The following is a 22,595-nucleotide window of genomic DNA, read 5'->3' on the forward strand; positions in this document are numbered from 1 at the left end:
CTGAGAATCGGCCGTGGTTAAGTTGAGGGACTCTTGGAGACTTCCTGGACCAGCGGAGTGAGAAGGAGGGGCCAAGGAGGCAGGTCTGCCGGGCCGTCCAGGCCGGACCCCAGCCAACGAGGCGTAAGGGAGGGCTGTCGCTAGGGGCGCCCTTGCGGCTCAAACACCAGGAGCGCCGCGGCGGGTGGCCCCCGGGGGGCGCCACGCAGGCGAGGCATTAGGAGCTTCCGCATCCAGCTCACCAGAGGCCGCAGCATGCGGCCAACCGGGGGCGCCATCGTGGGGGCGACACCGGGAGCGCCTTCCAGAGAGACGCGGTCGCGGTCGGCTGCTACCGAGGGATGGGTCCCTGGTGCCGGAGGCCGGCCTGCAGGCAGTGCCCCCGGATGTCTGCCCCCTCCCGCGCCGGTGTCCTGCTGCTGCTGCTGCTGCTGCTGCTGAGGCCCTCGGGTGAGTCCCTCGCGATCTCTCCCCACCCTCCCGACACGGCCCTCGCCTTCCACCTCTGACGCACTTGGCGTCCTCCGCAGGTTGCTGGGGCGCAGGGGAAACCCCGGGGGCGCTGTCCACGGCTGAGCCCTCAGACCAGAGCATCCCCTGTGCCCCCAAGGCCACCTGTCCTTCCGGCCGGCCTCGCCTTCCCCGGCAGGCCGCGACCACCCAGCCACTGCCCTCGACCACCATGGAGACTCAGTCCCCAGTTTCTGAAGGCAAAGTCTACCTACACCACTGTGAGTACCATAGACTCCATGGGGCAAAGAGGGTGACAGAGGAGTCCTTAAGGACCTTGGCTGGGGCTGGGGGATGGGCAGAAAGGACAGGAAGTGGGCAGGATAGAGCAGCGCCTCCTTCTACAGGTGTTCATTGAGCTAAACACATGTGGGCCGGGCCTGGTGCTGTCTGGAGGCCCAGAGCTCCAGGCATCCTGTCCTCACAGGCCTCCCCTCCTGCTGAGGTAAGGGGCAGGAAAGTCAGAGGGGCCTGGGGCCAGCTGTGTGTTTCCATCCTCCCCCCACCCCAGCTGGCTGTGGGGCAGGTGGCCTCTTACCGTGCTCCAGGTCCTGACCCATCGTGCCTCCGACCCAGTCTCCCAGCCAGGGACCTGCGGGATCTCCACCATAGCTTGCGGGCCAGGCTGTGTGAGCCTTCTTGTGGCGTCTCCAGGGCGCACACGGAAGGTGTTTCTCTTGATCAGTGGCTTCCAGGCATGTTTAACTGAGACACACATAAGAAAGGCTTATTATTCTGGCAGTCAGCACATAGCATTTGACTGCCACAGAAAGTCGCCCAAACAGGACTCATGGTGCCCAATGCTTACATGCTGACGATTTCTTTCCTGCGTTATCCTTTAAAAAGGCTGGGCACGGCCCACTTATGTTTACAATCCACGAATCCATTTGGGAAACACTAGGAGTGGGACTACTGGGATGTTGGAAATGTGATTCTTCAATCTAGAAAACTGCTTTCCAGAGCGTCTGCAGCAGTGAGCACTCCCGCCAGCTGTGGGGAGGCGTTCTGGGTGACAATCCTCACCCACACTCAGTGTCACAGATGTTGTGTTTTTGCCAGGCAGGTGGTACAGAGCAGAATTTCATTGTGATTTAAATTTGCGTTTTCCAGGCTGGGGGTAGTGGCTCATGCCTGTAATCCCAGTGCTTTTGGAGGCTGAGGCAGGAAGATCACTTGAGGTCAGGAGTTTGAGACCAGCCTGGGCAATATACTGGGACTCCATCTCTCCAAAAACTAAAAAAAGTAAAAAAAAAAAAAAAAAAAAAAACTAGGGCATGGTGGTTTGTGCCTGTAGTCCCAGCTACTCGGGAGGCTGAGGTGGGAAGATCCTTTGAGTTTGGAAGATCCTCCTGGGAGTCTGAAGCTACAGTGAACAATGATCATACCACTGCAATCCAGCCTGGGTTACAGAGCAAGGCCTCATCAGAGGAGGAGGAAGAGGGAAGAAGAAGAGAGAAGAAAGAAGACAGAAGGAAAGAGTAGCAGTTGTCCACATTTCCCTGCAGACTAATGTGGTGGAGCAGCTTCTGCGGTCATTCGCTGCTGGGATTTCCTCCCTGGGCTATGCCCATTTTCCTTTTGGGGCATCCACTTTCCTCTCACTGAATCACAGGAAGGGGTTCCCAGGGTGAGGAGAGAGGTCTGCCTTGGCTGAAGTAGGAGGCATGGAGAGAGCAGAGCCAGGTGGAAATGGGAAGAAGTTAGTGAAGGGTCTGGTTGGAGCTGAGGGTGTGTTGAGGAGGGCGGAGGGCCGGTGGTGCACTGGGCTGGAGATGCTCCAGGGCCCGGGCTGTGGGAACAGAGAGAGAGATATCTAGGCAGTGCTAGGGCCCTTCTGAGGCATGAGACCCCAGTCCACCTGTGGACAGCATCATTCCATGGTGATGGGGGGAAAGGGAGCAGCCCTGCGGGGTGCAGGCCAGTGGCTGGAGAGGTGGGAGGTCAGGCTTGGGGAGGGGAGGGGCAGGGAAAGACCCAACCCTCATCAAGCTCTCACCTTCCTCCTCAGCCTGTGGCTTTTCCAATGAGCAGGACCCCACCCTCAGGGACCCGGAAGCCATGGCTCGGCGGTGGCCCTGGATGGTCAGCGTGCGGGCCAACGGCACACACATCTGTGCGGGCACCATCATTGCCTCCCAGTGGGTCCTGACTGTGGCCCACTGCCTGATCCAGTGAGTCGAGACGGAGGTGGGGTGGGTGGAGGGGCATTTGGAGCTGCTGGGGCCCAGTCACCCCTCCCTGCCCAGCTGTTCCGGTGGCGGTGCGGCAGTGGCAGCTATGCGCGCTGCAGAGCCCTGCAGTCCCAGCCCCAGCCTCACCTGGCTCCAAGCAGGTGGAGGCTGAGTCCTGAAAATTCCTTCAGGGGTCCAGTCTTTCGAGTCTCCCACCCTTTGCTCCCCTCGTCTGGCCTCTCGGTCCCATGTAGCCATTCCGCAGATGGGAAATGGAAGCTCAGAAGCCATTTGTCTGGCCTCATGCCTCTTCTCCATGGGACGAAGCTCCTAGTTCTTTCATTTCACCCCCTTTGCACCCACATCCTCTTTCCTCCCTTCCCTCAATCAACCGTCTCTGACCCTTCTTTGAGCAAGGACTTGGCCTGGGCACTGGAACACAGGAGGGATGGATCATTCCTCCCAGCTTGGTGGGGGAGACAGACAGGAAGATAGATGCTCACAGGGGCGTCTGGTTGGTGTGGAGACAAAAGAATGGGTGTTCTGATGTTTTGGGGCCAGGGTGCTGGCTGTGAGAGCTGACCAGTGATGTGTGTTCCGGGCCTAAGGGCCAGCATAGAGACTCCAAGGGGTGCCCCAGGGGTGCACAGCAAGAGAGCTAGGCCATGGCCCATTCCATGGAGCTGGAAAGAGCAGAATTGCTCCCTCCAGGGCACAGCATGGGGTGAAAGAGTCCATGCTATAGGAGTCGAGTTTGGAACCAGAGAAAACAGCGTCCGCATCCCCTCCACTGCCTCCTTGCTGTGCAGCCCCGAGTGGTTCACTGGGCTTCTCTGAGCCTCGGTTTCCCCCTCCTTAAAATGAAGGGTTGTGAGGACTGGGCCACACAATGAGTGTGCAGGGCCCTGTTCACATCTGTAGTGAGGAGTAGGCTCAGGGAGCTCAAAGCGGGTGGATGGCCCGCCTGGATCTGCTGGGAGGGCAGCAGCGGGGCGGAGGGCCTAGGCTGGAGGCCGGGACGGGCGCATGGAGCTGATGGCGGCCTCCCCTCATGGCTCCCCTAGGCGTGATGTTATCTACTCAGTGAGGGTGGGGAGTCCATGGATTGACCAGATGACGAAGACCGCCTCCGACGTCCCGGTGCTCCAGGTCATCGTGCACAGCCGGTACCAGGCCCAGCGGTTCTGGTCCTGGGTGGGCAAGGCCAACAACATCGGCCTTCTCAAGCTCGGGCAGGAGCTCAAGTACAGCAAGTACGTCTGGCCCATCTGCCTGCCTGGCGGGGACTACGTGGTGAAGGACCATTCCCACTGCACTGTGACGGGCTGGGGACTTTCCAAGGCTGATGGTGAGTCAAAGCCTCCCCAGACCAGGGCGGGTGCTGTGAGAGACGATCTGGGTGCAGGCCAGGGTGCCACCGCATATGGACGTTTCTCAGGCACCTTCCCCAGGGAGCATGCTGCTCCCTGGACCTTCTGGCCAGGCTCTCACCTCTGAGGTCTCCTTCCCGTTGAGGGAACACCTCATTACCACTCCACCCTCAGGGGACCCTGATTGCCTTTGAATCCTGAGCCAGGCCAGGGCATGCCAACAGAACGTGCTTCAGGGCAGAGACGCACAGGGTACTACCTCGCAGTCCACACCCTGCCTAGGCATTGGCAGCTTGCAGTGGAGCATCTGCGGTGGGGAGCAGGCCTGTGTGTTGTCAAATGCTGCCCAGAAGGCCCTCATGGCCGGCTCGGGGCAGGCTGCAGCTGGGGCTGGGGGACACTCAGGGTCCACTCATGGTTCCCCTCCCCTCAGTGAGCCTCAGCCCTTGTCATCCCCATCAAGAACAAGGCCCAGAGAGCAGGTGTGCTCTCTCAGGCACATCCAGTGGATCCTAGGACTGTCCACTTCCTTCAGGGCGTCCCCAACTCATAAGAGAGATGCCCTTCCCTGTGGCCTCAGGGAATCCACTTACTCTCAAAACAGGCCACGGGGGCCTTGGTCCATGTGGGAGGAACTGGGGTGACTTTGTCATCCCTGCTGTAGCCTATCTGTCTCCTGTCTCCCAGGAGCTCAGGCCAGGGACAGGGACACACTAGCTGGGGAGGCGGGAGGAAGAAGCCTGGGCTCCACGGAGGGGTCTGGGAAGGCTGAGCAGGGAAGACACCTGTGGGGGAAGGGCTGCTTGGAGAGAGGAAGGTCTGGGCCCCGAGAGGCTTGGCAGGCCCTCGGGAGGGGAGTGGCAAAAGCGGAGAGGCCGAGTGGGGTGGAGGGCTGCCAAGGGCCCCAGTGGCCTGGGCTGTGCATGAAGCAAGAGCAGGCCCAGCAAGGCTGAACTGGGGACAGCCTGCTCCAGGGGCTCTGTGTCGAGGGTCCTAGACAGGTACCAGCTAGAATGAGGACAGGGCTGCGTGGCTTATGCAGAAAAGGTGGGATGTGGGGAAAAGCTGAGAGGACGAGGCGAGGCTGGCGGCCGTGGGCAGCGGTGAGTGGCCGTGCATCAATGGGGCCCTGTCCCACAGGCATGTGGCCCCAGTTCCGGACTATTCAGGAGAAGGAAGTCATCATCCTGAACAACAACGAGTGCGACAAGTTCTACCACAACTTCACCAAAATCCCTCCTGTGGTTCGGATCATCCCGTCTCAGATGATGTGTGCGGAGGACACCCGCAGGGAGCAGTTCTGCTATGTGAGTGGCCTCCCCAGGCTCGCTTGCCTTCAGCAGAGCCTGGGGAAGGGGGTCTGGGGAGGGAGAGGGGAGGGGTAGAGGTCGGCAGGGGAAGGGAAGGGGGTGGACAGGACTGGGGGAGATGGGGATGGAGGGTGTTGAGGGGAGGTCGGGAGGAAAGAGATGGGGGCTGGGAATGGGAATGGCGGTTGGAGGTGAGAGGAGTGGGGGTCCGTGGGAGATGGAGGATGGGTGTTAAGAGGAGGGGGATGAAACCCTTTGAGGAAGGTCTCCTGGGTATGGAGCACTCTTCACCCATGTTGGCACTAGGGGGCTGTCGGGGAGCTGGTGTGAGGACATCCTGCCTGTCCCTGAGCTGGGTCATGTCTGACCTCATCTGGCCTCCCTCACCTCTCCTCCCCCCAACCCTTCCCACAGGAGCTAACTGGAGAGCCCTTGGTCTGCTCCACGGAGGGCACGTGGCACCTGGTGGGACTGGTGAGTTGGGGTGCAGGCTGCCAGAAGAGCGAGGCTCCGCCCATCTACCTACATGTCTCCTCCTACCAACGTTGGATCTTGGACTCACTCCACGGGCAGACTCTGGCCCTGCCGGCCCCATCCAGGGCCCTGCTGCTGACACTCCCGCTGCCCCTCAGCCTCCTTGCTGCCCTCTGACTCTGTGTGCCCTCCCTCCCTCGTCGGCCACCCTTGCCTCTGTGCCCAGGTTGCTGCAGCTGCCCCTCTCACAGCCCTGAGAGTCAGGGTGGAGACGAGGTGCTCGATTAAACATTTCTCTTTTCCATACTTCCTTCCCTGGCTTTGGAGGCCCCTCGTTTCCTGGGCCTGCACTAGTGGGAGTCTGCAGGGGAACCAGATGAGGGTGAGGTGGGGAACTCCAGGCAGTTTACACTGAAAATTGCAGAGCCTCCAGGATCTGCCCCCATCCAGATTTGGGGTGACTCCCGCAGAAGGTGGAGGGGGTATGAAGGGGTGATATTAGGGTCAGATGATGGAGGGACCTGGAATGTCCCAGGCTGAAGCTGGGGCTGCCAGGACCCGGTTTGAGGCTGGAATGAGGGCGCAGCTGTCTGGGCTGGGAAGTGAGTGCTCTTTCTGTGATACTGTGGGAGTCAGGCTTTCCTTGATTTTGGTTGCCTTCTGGCCAGAGGCTAGAACACATCCTTTCATTGCCCCAAAGAGCCATAAAGAACTTTGACCCTCTATCTCTGTCCCCTTTAGCCTGGCCTGAGCCATCTGCCACTCACTGCTGCGTCATTCTCCACATAAATGCTCTGGGAACAGAGCATCCTGAGGGGCCATCTCAGGAGGCCGTTTTCTAGGCTTGGCTCTGAGAAGGCACTCAGCTTTATTCACAAATCTCTACAGGCTGCTTTGCCAGCAGGCTCCCCGGGCTGGGAACCCTCTGGTGTCTCCGGAGTGTTCAGGCCTAGGTTTCAGAGCCTTAGTCTGTTCTGTGCCATCTGGAAGCGCCTCTGTGCATCTGCCCTCCCCCAGGTGCTGTTTGGGCCTTTGTCTTCTGGTCAGAGATGCTTCTTTTAGGCGCCGGCAGTGGGAAATGGTAGAAGAGGAAGCTGCAGAGAAGCTGGTGCTGCTGTGGTCAGCAGGCGCAGGGTCAGCGTGCCCCTGCTGTGATCTCCTAGGGCCCTGAGACCTCCTAGCACTGCTGGGCAGAGAAGGGACCACCAGAACAGCCCAAGGTCCCCCTTGGCTTCTTAAATATGCTATGATTTCCAAGAGGGGCCCAGCCCCAGCTCTCTCTCCTGCACCCTCTAGCCCACTGGCCTTAGCTCTGTGTACTCCTGACCCAGCCCTGCAGTCCAGCCCTGAGCCCAAGCCTCAGGGCCTCATGCTGGGCCTGGCAGCAGCCTCAGCTCCATCACAATGTGTGAAATGAGGGTTGCCCACTGCCTTGAGCTTGCTGTCTGCTGGGCTGGGGGTTCTGTTTCTGGAGCCACCTCTGCTCACTTCCTTGAGCTGGATCTCCTGCCAGGCAGTCTCCTCACCATCAGGGCTCCTCCCTGGCCAGGCAGAGTCCCTCCTGCTGCCACAACTTCCCCCAGTGAACTTCTCTGCCTCCTCATGGCCAGTCTGGGTGTGATCTTACACCCTGACCCATGCACTTCAGCCACTTCCTGCTGGAAAGGGTGAGTGAAGTAACCCCTCATCCCATTACTCCTTCACACCCACTGCCATCCATGGCAGAAAGGGTGGGACAGAGGGAGGTCTGGGTGGGGACAGCAGTGTATCTGCAGAGGGACAGTGGCCCCAGACCACTTCTGCCAACAGCACCCATGTGGCTGGGGCAGGACACCTGCTAGAGTCTGGTTCCTGCTCCTGATGGGCCATGAGGATGTGGGCACGGGCCTCAGCTTCCCTCTGTGATCCACAGCCTCTGTGGTCCACGAATGAGCTCAGAGTCCAACATGCCTGGACCTGGCCACGGCTTGAGCTTGAGTGCCAGCCCCAGCGGCTGCCTCCAGGATGTCCTCATTTCTCTCCTTTCTTCTTCTTGGCCTCATTCTTCTCGTCCTGCTCTACCTTGATGGCCACTGTGTCCACACTGTCCTTCTTCTTCTTCTTCTTCTTATCCTCTGCGGGGCAGGGGAAAGAGACCATGTGATAGTGGCGAGACGAGGCCCTGGGGCCTGGCCGTCCCGAGGGGAAGAGCCCCAGAACCTCCCCCTCACTGCCTTTTCCTTCCTTCTTCCTGCTGGAGAACAGGCTCATCATTCTATCTGCCTCTCGCTGACCGATTTCTGTGCTCTGGTGTCCAGGGGCAGGGCTGGGGCCCCTCCCTGAACCTGCTGCGGTTGGAGGGTAGGAACAGAGCAGCGGGACCGAGGAACTGGCTGGCACCGCAGGGCTGGAGCCAGGGCCGACTCACCTCCCGGGATTTCTGTGAGCTCATTGAGGGGCGGCACAGTCTCCAGCTTGTCTGTGTACATCTTGGCTGCCTTTCGCTGCAAGTATCGGGCTTCAATCTCCTTCCGGGTCCGTGGCACTCGACAGTTGAAGACACAGCACAGGGTGATGACTGTAGGGAGAACAGAGAAGGCTTGGCTGGGGCTGGGCTTCCGACACCCCAGGAATGGCACCCGCCTTCCTTCAGGCCGCCCCCATGCACCCGCATGTGTCTCACCCAACAGACGCTGGCAGTAGGCTCAGCATCTTGACAAAACCCCTGGGGACCCTGTGATGACCATGGTGGCTCTCCTGAGCAGGGCCGACTTCATGGAGTTGCACAGGCCCTGGTGCTTGGAAGGGCCCCTGGCTAAATTGTGTCACCAGTCCTGGTCCTAAGGGTCTTTCTGATTCGACTGAGTCACTGCAGGGTAAGGCAGAGGGCTGCACCATGACTTAAGCCATAGCTTCCTGGGGCCATGCAGCGATTCTAGTGCAACTTAGCTCCTCCTCTCCACGCCACGGAGAGCTGGGCCAGAGCTGCCTCAGTCATGAGAGGACGTGGCTCTGCATGCCCTCCTCAGCCTCCTGGAGGACATCCCTGGGCTCTCTCTGGCTAGGGCAGGAGCCCATGAGAGGGCACAGACCCTGCCCTGGGGCGTTCACCTCAGACGGAGTTATTCCAGGAGCGGTTTTCCGGCTGAGGGCAGTTGCACCCACGCCAGTTGAGCCAGGGCATGGAGCTGGCCTGTCTAGTGATGGGCAGGGCAGGGCAGGGCTGCCAGGACCTGGCTGGACTGAGTTTATTTTTCTAAGGTCCCCACAGGCTGACCACCCTGGCCCCAGCCCTAGGGGAGGGGATGGAACTGGTTCCTATTATAAATTGGATTACCAGACATAACTTCCTGGCAGCCTCTTGGGGGCAGAAAGGCCCACAGAGGATGAGCCAGGTCTATTTTGGGGAAGATGGATCAGATCTCTGTAGCTTGGACTGTAGGACCTTCTGGGGTCATTTGATGCAACCAAGGCAGAACTCCTTCAGACAAATACTGTGGTCCCACTAGCTCTCACCCAGGCTCAGAATAAAAGAAAAAAAAAAATCAGTGAATGAGTGAATGGGATTATCTCAAAGCCTTCACTGCTGGGAACAGGACTGGACTCCTGAGGAATGAATTAGGGAGCCAGCATCATCCAGGCATATGCTTGGAGGAGGGAGCTGCACAAGGGCCCTAGCTGTAGATCTGACCGTCCAGGGGTGGACCTGAGCAGGCAGCAGGCCTGATCCAAGAAGCTGGGTCCTGGATTTCTCCAGAACTTGTGTCCATGCCTGAGACCCAAGGTTGGTCTCGACCCCAGGTCTCGATGGAAGAAAACCAGTGCAAGGTAAGATAAGGTGGGACTATCCCTTTCCCTTTCTAGGAAATGGGGTTAGAGATGGTCTGTGTGGCTGATGTCCAAGTGCTGCTTGGGGTCTGACACTGCGATTTTCTCATGTGGCCCCAGGCACCTTTGTTGTGTCTGAGGCCCGCGTGCTCTCCCTGCTGCTCCCTAGACCAGCACCCTAGGCGGCACCTGTGGCTCGTGCAGGGCAGATGACCCCGCAGCCCTGCAGTGGGCTGTTTCCCTCTGTGGACACCTGGTTGAGGCTGCAGGCACACCTGTCTGTCTGTGGGGCCTCTACTAAGATGTCTGACTGGTTCTCAGCCTCAGCTGGGAACAATCACAGCCTCTCGTTCAGATGGGGGGCGGGGTGTGCAGGGTGGATATTTTCTCTTGGGAAGGCACTTCTGGTGCCAGGAGAAGCACATGCACATCAGATGTCGTCTTCCTCAGAGCCCTTCACGTCTGGGTGGCCCACCCAGCTCTCTGGGGCACCTCATCCCTGGACAGCTTCAGCTGGGAGTAAGTGCAGCTGTCACCTCCCCACCCAGGTGCACTCAGCAGATGTCCAGTCGGGGTCATCCGAGACCCCGTGTGAGGCTGCATTTCCCCCAGCCTCTGCTCACACTATCCCCTCTGCCTAGAATGCCTTTCAGCCTCCCCTCCTGCTAAACCCCACCCACCCTCCCACTGGTCTGTAGCGCAGAGGACCCTCCTCTGTGACACCTTTGCAGGGGAGTGGGCTGCTTCTCCCTTTACCGCCTGCATCTCCCTATACTTGGCTTTTGCCTTGTAGGAACCTCTGTCAGATGCTTTGTGCCATGGCAGCCTCCCCACTCGGTCTCCGTTTCCTGTGCTTTTCTGTCCCCTTCCCCAACTCCAGACCCCTATTCTGAAGGGAGGGCTAAAGGGAGCAGGCCAAGCCCATTTCTGCTGTGACTTTGCATCAGGAAGCTCCCAGACCCCAGGAGAGGAATGAGTTTCCTGCTTTTAATTGAGGCGGGTGTGAGTCATTCCCGGAAAATGGTATTTGACACGGCAGGGATCGAAGCCTGGGAGCCACATCTGCTGGGCGTCTGGGGAGCCTCTAGTGGAGGGTGGCCTTGCTGGGGCCCCTGGGTGTGGCCTTTAAGCTGGCCAAACTGCAGGAAAAGCATCAGGAGGCCAGCCATAGGGAAAAATGACACGTCCGCGTCCCAGTCCTCTGTTCAGTGGAGTTCCCTGTAATTACCATAATTGCCGTGTGGCTACCTCCCTGGGTCCGGCAGAATACTTCAGGTCACCACCAGCCTGTCAGCCCTCCATGGGGAGTTTGTGTGGGTCAGGAGGTGCCAGAAACCATGGCGGGTCTCCTGCGGGCGCCTGGCCTACTTGTACTGCCCGGAATTGCTGCTCCGAGTCCTCTGCGGGGGGGCAGGGGGTGCTGGATTCCCACTGCAGTGTGGTGGAGAGGGCAGGAGCAGCTACTCACTGATGGACAACACGAAGAGCGAGAAGATGCCCACCACGTGCCACAGACGCATGTCCCAGAACACCACCGTCTCCTTGGTCAGCGGGGGCGGCTTGGGCTTGGGCGGGGCCGTGCTGGGCTGTGGGTCAGGAGAGAGGGGAGTGAGCCAGGCAGAGGCCAGCCAGCTGGGACCGGCTGAGAAGGGCCCAGGCCTCAGCAAGGACTCAGCCCAAGCATTTCAGAATCTCCTAGAATTGACTCTCTTAAGCAAGCACTGCCAACACCCTAGACCTTGGGAAGTTCCAGATTTAGAGCAAGAGAACTGAGCAGAGACAGGGACTTGAAGTGGGAGGGTGGGTGATGCTTGGGGAAACAGAGGCTTGGAGGAGCAAACGTGGATGGCTTGTCCCGGCCAGGTTCACGCCCTCCTGCTCCAGTCCTGGGCTCCACCCAGGCAGATGGGGTCTCAGGACCAAGGCCAGAGACAAGGCGAGGCCTCCGCTGTGCTGGCTGACGGGCTGCTCTCACATCTCCCTAGTGAGGGTGGGGTGTGGAGCTAGGAGTCAGGGCCTCATAGTTCTGCCAGCTGGCCTGGACTCCTGCCAGGTGGCCTCCTATGGTCACCTACCCTACTGGAAGTCACTAAACAGAAGATTCAGCCAGAGTGTCCACAGGACGGGCACTAGATAAATAAAAGGTCTGCAGTGTTGTGGCGACACCTGGAGGCCAAAAGGCAGAAGCGCGGCTGTAGCAAGCCTGAGTAGAGCACAGCCAGCCACTCCCTCTTTCCTGGGAGACATTACCCTGCCCTGGGGGGCTGGAGGGACAGGACACTGCCCCCTAGAGGACACAGTCCTGTCCCAGTTATGAGAGAAAATGGCCTTGTCCTGGATATCTAAGGGATATATCCCTGCCCCAGGTCTGAGAGAACAGAGCCCTGCTCCTGGGTGTCTAGGGGACATGACCCTGCCCCAGGTCTGAGGAGACATGGCCCTAGCCTTAGGTGTTAAGGGGACATGGTTCTGTCCTGAGTGTTGAGGAGACATGGTCCTGTCCTGGTTGTACAGGGGACATGGCCCTGCCCTGGATTTCTAGGGGATATGGCCCACTCTGGGTGTCTAGGAAACATCGCCCACCCTGGGTGTCTAGGGGACACAGTCCTGGCCAGGTGTGAAGACACGTGTACCCACACTGTGGAATTTGAGTAAGATCTGTCCCTGACCAGAGAAGGACATGACCCTATGTCACTTAGTGTGGCTGCGGGGCAGGGAAAAGGGTCTGTCCTCAGAGAGAACCCTGGGGCATATGAGCAAGCTGTTGTCCCCTGATTTCCAAACAATGACAGACAGGAGGAGTCCCTTCTGGTTTTCTGAGAAGAAAGGCAACCTGTAGCTCGTCCATTCAGCTCTTCTTCCCCCACGCCCATAAACATGGGTTGGACATCTATCATGAGCCAGGCACTTCTTCATCTAGTGAATGCCACCCTTCAGCATGGGTTGCAGAACTCAGAGAGGATCAGTGACCTGTCGCAGGTAACCCAGAGGATCTGTGGGCTGGGATTGGTACCTGATTCCCAGGCTTTTTTCTCCTGGCCAGGGTGAACTATTGACAAGAAGATGCCATTCCTCAGTACCGTCCCCTGGATGTATGTGTGGGGTCAGACCCAGGTATGTAAGGTTGGGGAACTTGTGTGAGGTCAGGCACAAGTGTGGTTGAAGCACATGTGGGGTGGTCAGGCACATGTCTGTGGCATTAGGGTTAGAGGCTCGGTGGTGGCAGCTGCCCTAATTCTAAGGCCCAATGTGTTGGCCCGGCTGGGTTGTATGACTGGAAGACTCAGAGGGCCATAGTAAAGTTCTCAGGTTCTAAGCCAAGGCAGCTGAGACGTCACTTCCTACACATTTTTGCCCCAGCCCTGATGTGGGTGGAGCTGGGACGGATAGGGGTCTTGGGTGGACGGCAGCAGGTAACAGCTAGTCTTCTCCTCATGGTAGGCCCTGCTGGGGTCTGATTTCTGGAGCATGGAGGCCCCCACCTCCTTCAGAGCCTCACGGGCTGATGGAGGGTGATGGTGACCCATGCAGGGCCGAGGTGGGTGGGGACACGGCCCCCAGCCCTGCCTATGTCTCTGGTGCTTCCGGGAGGGAAGAGATAGGGCCCTGCTCAGACCGCAGGCAGATGGCCTCCAAATGCAATTTCCCTCTATGAGCTAGGGGAAGATGAGTTCCTAGGGGTGGGGGAGAAGAGTCCTTGGCTCAGAACCGACTTAGACCCCGCCCCCAGCTTTCTTTCTGCACCTAAACCAGCTCAGTTTCTGTACCCAGGCCTCAGGACAGCCTGTGAGGGGCCCAAGTGCACCCCACGGGGCTCAAGCCAGCCTAGCTCCCCTTACAGGGACACTGGAGCTGATACCTGACTCTAGCCCCGCCTCCTGGTCACGCCCTCTGGGCAACAGCAGGGAGGGGCTACATCTAGGTTCAGGGCTCTGTCCCTATGTCCCCAGCAAACCCTCCAGTTCAGGGCTGTGTCCCCATATAACGACCTCCCCATGGCTCTGTCCTCCCTATCCCACACTGTCCCCAAGCCCCCACCCCACAGGGCTTCCCCAGGCACTCCTCACTGCCTCTTGCATTTCTGTTTTCCCGTTCCCTTTGGTCGGCCCCTGCCTTCACAGCCTTCCTCTCCTGCTTCTTCCTGGCCCTGGCTCCTGGGTCTTCTCCCTCTGGCCTAACCTCACAATCCAGAATCCTAGGTCTGGTCTGCCAGCTCCCTCACTGGCTCCCATTTCAGGCTCAGCAGGAGTGGGGTGCAAGGAGGCCAGGGAGGCGACAGATGGCCCCACCCTTCCCGGCTCCAGCCAGGCTCTGCGAAGCGGCCCAACCACCCAGCCATCCTCCCCACCTGCTTCTGTGCTCTCAGCAGCTCCTCCCAGCTCTCCCTCTGTGTGACCCCTTCCAGTTTACTCTCCTTCCAAACCAGAACTCATCGTGACGTGTCCCTGCACAGAAACCTTCCAAAGCTCCCTGTTACCACCTGGACTGAGTCAGACTCCCCAGTCCCTGAGCCCCACCGGCCCCTCTGGACCTAGTGCTCCACATGGCTGCTCTGCAAAGGGTCTCCTGATCCTGCTGCCCCACCCTCCAACTTGGAATGCCCTCACCTCCATCTTAAGGCTGTGTCTCCCCTCTCCATTAGACAGGGGTCCCTGGAGTATCTCTGGAGACAGAGGCTGTTACCTCCAGAAGACCCTAAATTCAGGGTCGAGATCTGCTTCATCAGACTAGAGGTCCAGGACACCCCCGGCTGTGCACCTCCCTGCCATTCAGACCAAACGCTGGAGGATGGGGGCCCAGTATCCCCCATCAGTCTGGGCAGGGCTGTGTCCCCAGTCAGGCTGGGAATCCCTAAAGTCAAGGTGAGTCTCCCCCATCAGTCTGATGCTCCTGAAATCGGGGGCTGTGCCCTTCCATCCGAAGAGGGACCCTACGAGTGGGGCGAGGTCTCTCTCACAGCCTGGCAGCGCTTGGGGCAGAGCTTCGTGGCCCAGGAGCCTGGATCTCCTAGGGCAACAGGAAGGGGTAAAAGCAGCTCCCGATCAGAAAGGCGACCCCTCTCCCCCTGCCCCCTGCCTGGACTGCGACAGCCTCCCCAGTCCCTCCGCGCCGCGGCCTCACCTCCACCAGCTGCCCGGCAGCCCCCGCGAGGCACACCCCGAGCGCGGCGCCGCCCAGCGCCCAGAGGGGTCCCGCGCCCGGCCGCCCCGCCATCTTCGCGCTGCTGCGCCGCTTGCGGAGCCCACGGACGAATGGGCCGGCCGCCGGTCGCTGCCCTTGCCAACCGGCGCTCGGTAGCTGCGGGCTTTGGTCAGCGAGCATCATTTATTCATCCTGGGTGTCAGGTTCCCGCGCCGCCCGCCCCCGCCATCGCTGCAGTGGAGAGCCCGCCTCCTCCCTCCAGGGAGACCGGCCGCAGGCTCCTCAGAGCTCCTGGGCCCCAGGGTCACTGAGGTGGGGGTGGGGGGAGAGAGGACAGGCTGAGGTCAGGTCCCTAATCAACAGGTCCCCCTCCCTTCTGCAAACGGGCCTCAGTTTCTCCATCTGGGACAAGGGGAGGGGCTGGAATCTGCTGATCTAGGAGGCCCTTCCCATTCTGTCATGCTGGATTTGAAAAATATACTGGATTTGAGTTGGGGGGGGGCAGAGGGGGCAGGTTGTCATGGTGACAGGCGCTCAGGGATGTCCTGGGCTTTCTGGCCTGGCTTTCTGCCTAAAGGCGGCTCTCGTCACCCTGGACACCAGAGCTGGAGAGCAGGGGATGGTATGGTCAGAGCTGCCAGCTGGCAGTGTTATGGAAGGTTCTGGAAGAAGCCAGCATCTTCTGCCCCATAGGACAGAAGTGGGCTGCCCCTGGAAGGTCTGGAGAACCATCTTCTGACTCTGGGTACCCTCAACCTCTGTCCCAGCCTGATTGCTGACTCTGACTTCAGTCTAAGCCAGGACCCCGACCTCATGCTGAAGTTGGTCCACACTGCACTCTGGCCCTGACCCCATGCTGAGCCTGACAACCGGAGGACAGAGGGAGGTTCTGAGGAGATGTAGAGACCTGGGGGAGAGGCTGAAGACTTAGGAAGAGGAGTGGGGAGGCCTGGAGTCAGGAGACACTCCCCTCCCTTCCTCCCTCCCTCCCTTCCTTTCTTCCTTCCTTCCATTCTTATTTATCTCCTGCTGCTGAGTGTTAGGAGAAGCAGCACAGGTGTTGAGCCCCTTGCAACTCTTATCACCAGGGACACTGGTGGAGGTCTGCGCAGGCTGGGGATGGCCTGGTTCTCTCCAGCAAGGCTTGCCCTGAGAACGGGGACCCTGTGGCTCCAGAGCCCTGTGGGGTTCTGGCCTGGATGTGCATGAATGGGCAAGGACCACAGCGGGCTGCAGCAGGAAGCAGAGGGCCACCTGCAGACACCTGCCAGTGTCAGGGGCTAGAGATGACAGCCAGGCAGGAAAATGAGAGCTCTGGAGGCGGGCAGCCCAGGAGACCCATCGAGGAGACACTGAACAGTGGGCAGCAAAGTCTGGAGACTGAGTGGGGTGGGCCACCCCGTCCTCCCCAGGGATGCCCTGGCCAGGCAAAAGGAACTCTGCTAAAATCCAGATCACGTGCTGCAGCTCTCCAGCCCACACTTCCTCATGCTGCTGTCACAGGCCAGGTTTGGGAAAGCCACGCTGACCAGTTAGGGGGGTCACCCTCGGGACATGGGGTCAGGGAGGCTGGACGGGTGATTACTGAGTGAGCCTGGCAGTACTGCCCTAAGAGAAGCATTACTCCTGTTTCTGTTTCTTATCCATGGAATGGGGAGGGCAAGACTCCCGTGATTGAAGCGAGGATTATATGAATTAATGAATATGGGAATGCTGGCTCTCCTTAGTAGGGTAGGCAGCCCTCTGCTGCTTATAGGCTCCCATTCACAGCTCAGTCAGGGAAGAGCTGTTTCTGTTTTCTGTAAAGTTCATCCATCCATCAAGAAGTTGTGTTGGGAACCAGCCCAACACTGAATGTGGATGCCCCATGTCCCAGTGGTGACGAGGGAGTGAGAAAAGAAATAAGACAAAGACAAGACTAGAAGTTCACAGTGTGGGTCCAGGGTCCAGCACACACTGGCGCGGGGTGGTCTGCATTGGCATTGACTCTGGGCACCACACGCTTTTTATTGTTAACTTGCGGGCTGTGGGGAGGGGGTTGAGAAGGTTGATGTTCAGGGGAAGAGCATGTGTCTGCAGCATTCGATAGCAAATGTGGTTCTTCTAAGAAATGCTAACTAAGGACACAGAGTTTTTACCACCCATTGTCTATCAGGTGCATTTGCAAAAGAGGGACAGGGAGGGGCAAGGGACCTCACACTATGCATCAAGGGGATTTTACCTCCTGAGCATTGCGGACACAAAGCAATCAGAATTACTCCATATTCTGAGAACACAGGCAGAGTCTGTGGCATTCCGGTTATCTCTTTCCTGCAAGAGTTTCCTGTCCTGCAGGCTCCCACCTGCAAAGACCCTCTTGTGACCAGAGGTTGAATTCCTTCCCAGAGTTCTTGCATAAGCAAGCCCTCTTTACGAGACCCTCGCGCAGACCCTATGTTGGGAAGAGACATGGGACCAAGGCAGCCTTTCCTGCCCTGCAACCACACCGCAGCCTTCCGAGGTTTAAAGCGCTCTCAGATGGTCTTTATATAGGCCTCCTGTTACCGCTTGATATCTGCTTTTATTTTACTGCACCATAGTTTGGAGTTTTCTTAATTCAATATTTGATCTGTGGCACAAATCTCAGTGTATAAAACGCAAAGCAAGCTTGTAATCATTTAACTGTAAGGAACACAGGTCTGCCCCGGCCACCTTTTCCTACAAGTAGGACAAGTCCAGTGAAGAAATCTGAAAGAAAATGCAATCATGAGTGTCCCCTGATATGGCCACTGCCCCGCGTACACTCCACTTCTCTAGACCCGGGAACACAGCTGAGATCTCACTGTACACTATTTCTAGTATACTTTTGTACCCAAACTTTTTTAAAACCATCTCAAGTAATCTAGATCCTCCCTGACCCCACCACAGCCAAATACTATCACACAGGCTTCAAAGTCAACATGACTGAACTTAAGTGGCAGGGTGTCTCAAAAGTCTCAGTGCAGTTTTCAGCTTTAATAACCTCAGAAGTATAAAGCTACAAATGTATAAGAAACACCATTTGAAAGTTTCAGCTTCCTTTTTTGCCCTCTGAAGATGGTAGAAGTTGACTGAAAGAAATTTGAGTTGGCTGAGTATGGTGGCTCACGCCTGTGACCCTAACACTGGGAAGCTGAGGTGGGAGGAATGCTTGAGACCAGGAGTTTGAGACCAGCCTGAGCAATATAGTGGGGCCTCTGTCTCTTGAAAGAAAGAAAGAAAGAAAGAAAGAAAGAAAGAAAGAAAGAAAGAAAGAAAGAAGGAAACTTAGGTCATTCAAAATTCACAAAACTAAAGTAGCATAAAGAGAATTTAAACAAACTTCCAAAAAATTTTTTTGGTGAATTTGTAGCTTTATACGTCTTAACTTCTGAAGTTATTAAAGCTTAAAACTGCACTAAGGCTTCTGGGACTTGGGCATACTGACAGCTGTGAATCCTCAGATGGGCTACCTAACCTCTCTGAGCTTCAATCCCTCATCTGTCAAATCGATATAATTCAGGATCATGGGCCGGGTGCGGTGGCTGGTGCCTGTAATCCCAGTACTTTGGGAGGCCAGGGCAAGAGGATCATTTGAGCTCAGGAGTTTGAGACCAGCCTGGGCAACATAGCGAGACCCCACTTCTATTTTTTCAAATCCAGTATCATGCTCCAGCACATCACGAGCCTTTATTAAATGCTAGTCATTGTGATTATAGTCACTCTTGTTAAAGGCTATGTAATGCTACACTGTATAAAAACTCAAGACCTTGTTCAGCATTTCCTTTGCTTCCAATTCTCCAGTATTAAATACCACGTTGGGGCAAAGATCCTGAAAGTTGAAGTGGTTTTGAAAACGCTCTCAAACTGGATCTTTTCCGCTGGTCTTACACCAACACAACAGCAATCATCAACACAGAAGACTTCTGTGACCAAATATGTGGGCTTTTCCCTACACGCCAAGCAGCAGGCCCAGCTGAGTGCCTTCCAATTCAGTTCAGATAAGCTCTACCTGGAGATAGTGCAGATCCCACAGATTCAGGGCTCAGTTTCCGAGACTGCCCGCACAGCCCCAAGACAGCAGTCGCCCGTCTGGCCTCTGGAACTTGCGACCAATCAGCTTCAAATAGGATTCCTACAACGTCCTCTTTGGGTTTAATTTGCTGGAGTGGGTCACAGGACTCCGGGAAGCACTGACTTACTTTTACTGGCTTATTGTAAGGGGTATTACGAAGGATGCAGGGGAAGAGTTGCAGGGCGAGGTGTGGAGGAAGGGGTGTGGGACTTTTGTGCCCTTCTGGACGGCCACCCTCCAGGAGCCACCACGTGTTCAGCTCTTCAGAAGCCCTCTGAACCCGTCCTCTTGGGCTTTACGGAGACTTCATGACATCTGCATTCCTTTCTCCCAGAGTATAGGGCAGGACCCTCTCTGGAGAGGGCCTTAAGATCCGCAATCAGAAAGGTGTTGGAAGATTAGGTGTTGGAAGATCAGGGTCCTGGCTTGGGGCAGGAGAAAGCAGGGCAGAAGGTCAGAGAGATTCCGTTTCCTGGGGCCTGCCCTGAGGCCCAACACATTATAGCCAAAGACTGGAACGAGGGCAATGGGAGCTGTGAGCCAGGAGCCGAGGACGAAAATCAAAACCAGCACCGCATAGGTTTCCCCGCCCCCCATCTTTGAGGGACTTTACAGCTCTGAGGGCTTTTCAGAGGGGGTTATGCCCTGCCTAAGGTCACGCAGGAACTGTGGCCTCCAACTCAGCCTTCTGCCTCTAACCCAGGGCACTGCCCAGTGTCCAGTACTGTTTCTGCTTCTTAGGAGGGCCCCCACATCCCCCATGCACCCCAATCCCAGTTGGGGCCATCATGTCTGGGGTTGGGGAGCTCTGGACTCCAGGTCCCCCAGCCTTGTTTGCGGGAAGACGGTGTCCCCTCCATACATGGTGCTGTGAATGCTGGCCTGCAGAACCCTGCTTCTCCCTCCTGTACTATTTTTAGCTCCTGTGAGTTTCCTGTAGGGACCCAGTCCAGCCTCTAGGGCCTGTGGATTGGAAGCTGTGAGCAAGGCAGGGGGCACTGGCCAGGGCACCCTGTGGAAAGTTCTCTCCTAGAGTCTGAAACCACAGGGCTTAAGGGTTAGCTCTGGGGAAGCTGGGGGTAGGAAATGAGGCCCCCCAATCACAAAGCTAGGCTAGGATCCAGGGACTGAGCCTGGGGTGGGGGTGGGAGCTGAGCAGCCTAGGCCTATGCTGCAGCAGCTGGGGCCTGCTGGGAGTTGGCTATCCCTGACCTTGGCCCCAGGCTCAGCCCGGAATAGCTGTGGGGCTGGGCCAGGCCTGTGTCGGACCTGTGTGCGCTCGAGCATGTGCCTTGTGCGCAAAGGCACTGGTGCACACAGGAGTGCCTGTGGATTCTGTATGCAGCTTTGTGTGTGGCTGAGTGTGAGTCTCAAGGTCGCCAGAATCACAGGTGCCATTCACCTACGTGTGCGTTCCCTGGACCGGTGTGCCAGCCTGTGTCCCTGTGGTTGGGCACATGTGTACCCAGGACTGCCACTAGAGTTGTGCAACTTGGAGCCCTTACCAGTGGGTTCAGGGGTAGACGGGTCCACGTGGCACAGGGACCCGCTTGTTCCCCACGGTAGAATTGTATCTTCGGGCAGCGGACGTGGGAGTGCTGCCGGTGGGTGTATACACATCTGCGGTAGGCTTGGCCGGGGCCCTTGGCTGTGTTGCAGCGGACTGAGGCAGGTGGGCTCAGCAGAGGCTGTCCTTTGGGCACTACTGGAGGCCTTATCTGGCCCCAAGCCAAGAATGAGCTGGAAGAGAGGCTGGGCAGGTCTTGCCCCATTTAGCAGATAGGAAAACCAGGCTTGCAATGCGCATGAGGTCACCCAGGGAATGGGGAAGAACTGGCCTGCTGCCCAGAGCTCAGCCAGCCTTCCCATTCCCCTAGATGTGGCTGAACAGGAAGTCTGGGCTCTAGGGAGGAACAGGTGGGAGCCCTTCCCTTCCTGCTAGAGCCCAGGCAGCACTGCCTTCCCTCAGCCACACGTGCAGATGATGAAACTGAGGCCCAGAGACACCTAGCACAAGATCGGATCTGCCCTGCTACGGGCCTTGCCCCACCTGCCCCTGTTTGTCACAAGTGGTGAGGCCACATGCTTCTCCTGAGGCCATGACCACTCTCTAGCCCTTGCCTCCCTCCCAAACCCCACGGATGCCTGGTAGCCCACACCCATGTTCTAGGGGACCTATAGATCTGCTAAACCATGCTCATCCCTGAAGGATCCCCTTGAACCCACCATGCCCCTCCTCTCAGAGTCTCACATAACCCCAAGAAGGAGGTGCAGGTAAGACTATTTCACCAGCAGGGACACTAAGGCACAGAGAGGCCACACATTGCCTGCGATCACACAGCAAGAGGAAGCAGCATAAGGCCGCATACCAGTCTCTTTCCAGAATGTTCTGCTCCCTCCCATTGCCCCACAGGCACACAGGATTCCCACAGGGAAGACCTTGGAGGCCTGTTTAGAACCTGAAGCCTGAGTTCATTCCACTTGCTGGGGCAGTGGCTCTGCCAGGCTGTGTAGACTCAGGGAGATCATGTGCCCCGGCAGACAGTTCCCCAGGCCATCAGCGCTGTGAAGGCTGGTGGGGACCAAAGTCCGGAGCCTGGGGGCGAAGGACATGGAAAGGGGAAGCTTTCCCAGAGGGCCAGAGGGACACTTCACCAGAGACCTCCTTTGAGACAGCCCCCACCCACCAACACAGAAACACCTCTGGCAGGCGGGGACCAGAGGAGCAGGGCCTTTGGGAATGGAGCCCCTCAGGCAGCAGGGGGTGCAAAAAAGCAAGACTGGAAAAGGGGAGGCCAGAGCTAGGGCAGGGCCTTGGCAGTGTGGGAAGGGATGAAGAAGCAGGGAGGGGTGGCTCTGCAGGATCTCTCCAGGAGGAGAGCAATGTGGGGCAAAAGGGTGAGGTCTCTGGGGCCTGCAGTCACTCAGGCAAGGGTCCCAGGCTGGAAACCCTCCAAGCCTAACGGTGACGTGCAGCTTGGCAGATGGTAAGCTCCCACCTGGCGACAACCCAAGGGAGACAGGGAGATGAGCTTGGCAGGCTGCAGGCTCCCATTTACCTCCACTGGAGGTCCCTTCAGCCCAGCAGGATGGGGGATGCCTCTCACCTCCTCAGGACTGAGTAGGGGCTGGTGGGTCGCCCTTTCTCCTCTTCCACAGCTGCCTTGGACCCTGAACCTCCTACTCACTGGAACCTGGGTGCCATTGAGAGCAACGAGTGACTAGCCTGGTGGCCAGAGGGGGATCAGGTGGCTGGCAGGGGGCTTCTTTGTTACAGATTTGAACTAAGTTCCCTCCTGCTCCCTGGGTTCTGTCCCAGACCAGTCTTCAGCCACCCTTTTCAAGGTCTCAGGCCTTGACACAAAGCACACCCGGCCGGCTTCATGCTCTACTGGGCCATGTTGAGATTCAGGAGCGGTGGAGGGGAAGGAAGCCTCCCCAGTGTCACACAGGAGGGGCAGCCGGCTATGAACACCCAGCCCAGGGGGCCGCAGGGCACCTCAGTATACCCCTCTATCGGTTCCAAGTTCCACGAACCCACACAGCGATCGGTGTGTGCCAGCTTCTGTGACTCAGGGCAGACTGGGGAGGTCACGCGGCTGCACCCCAGGCTCGCAGAGCAGTGGAGGGCTCCCGTCTCCGCACTAAGGGAGACTGAGGGATGAGGTGTGACAGTTCAGCGCCCCCTCCCTTGGGCAGCAAGGTGGGGAGGGGGCAGCAAGGTGGCCTCGGGCGCCGG

The 22,595-nt window shown here is 57.9% G+C and overlaps 2 protein-coding genes across 2 annotated transcripts; one reads left to right on the forward strand and one right to left on the reverse strand.

Annotated features, from left to right (window-relative positions):
* The first annotated feature begins 319 nt into the window (after positions 1-319).
* On the forward strand, positions 320-6,140 carry LOC108299358 (serine protease 50). The gene is made up of 6 exons (XM_017521617.2): positions 320-450; positions 531-731; positions 2,519-2,681; positions 3,746-4,029; positions 5,192-5,358; positions 5,776-6,140. The coding sequence occupies exons 1-6, from the start codon at positions 342-344 to the stop codon at positions 6,010-6,012; spliced, it is 1,161 nt and encodes a 386-aa protein (XP_017377106.1). The 5' UTR covers positions 320-341; the 3' UTR covers positions 6,013-6,140.
* Positions 6,141-6,684: 544 nt separating this feature from the next.
* On the reverse strand, positions 6,685-15,256 carry TMIE (transmembrane inner ear). The gene is made up of 4 exons (XM_017521625.2): positions 14,764-15,256; positions 11,111-11,228; positions 8,243-8,392; positions 6,685-7,949 (listed from the first exon to the last, which is right to left on the reverse strand). Exons 1-4 carry the CDS (start codon positions 14,965-14,967, stop codon positions 7,846-7,848), a joined length of 576 nt encoding a protein of 191 aa, XP_017377114.1. The 5' UTR covers positions 14,968-15,256; the 3' UTR covers positions 6,685-7,845.
* Between the last annotated feature and the right edge of the window lie 7,339 nt (positions 15,257-22,595).

This window comes from Cebus imitator, unplaced genomic scaffold (genome assembly GCF_001604975.1).
Source record: "Cebus imitator isolate Cc_AM_T3 unplaced genomic scaffold, Cebus_imitator-1.0 Scaffold0, whole genome shotgun sequence".
NCBI lineage: Eukaryota > Metazoa > Chordata > Mammalia > Primates > Cebidae > Cebus > Cebus imitator.

Coding starts and splice junctions, on each gene's coding strand:
- LOC108299358 (XM_017521617.2), top strand. CDS start 342: ATGGGTCCCTGGTGCCGGAGGCCGGCCTGCAGGCAGTGCCCCCGGATG. Junction 451..530: donor GCTGCTGCTGAGGCCCTCGG/GTGAGTCCCTCG, acceptor CGTCCTCCGCAG/GTTGCTGGGGCGCAGGGGAA. Junction 732..2,518: donor CAAAGTCTACCTACACCACT/GTGAGTACCATA, acceptor CTTCCTCCTCAG/CCTGTGGCTTTTCCAATGAG.
- TMIE (XM_017521625.2), bottom strand. CDS start 14,967: ATGATGCTCGCTGACCAAAGCCCGCAGCTACCGAGCGCCGGTTGGCAA. Junction 8,393..11,110: donor GCTCTTCGTGTTGTCCATCA/GTGAGTAGCTGC, acceptor TTCTCCCTACAG/TCATCACCCTGTGCTGTGTC. Junction 7,950..8,242: donor GCTCACAGAAATCCCGGGAG/GTGAGTCGGCCC, acceptor CCTGCCCCGCAG/AGGATAAGAAGAAGAAGAAG.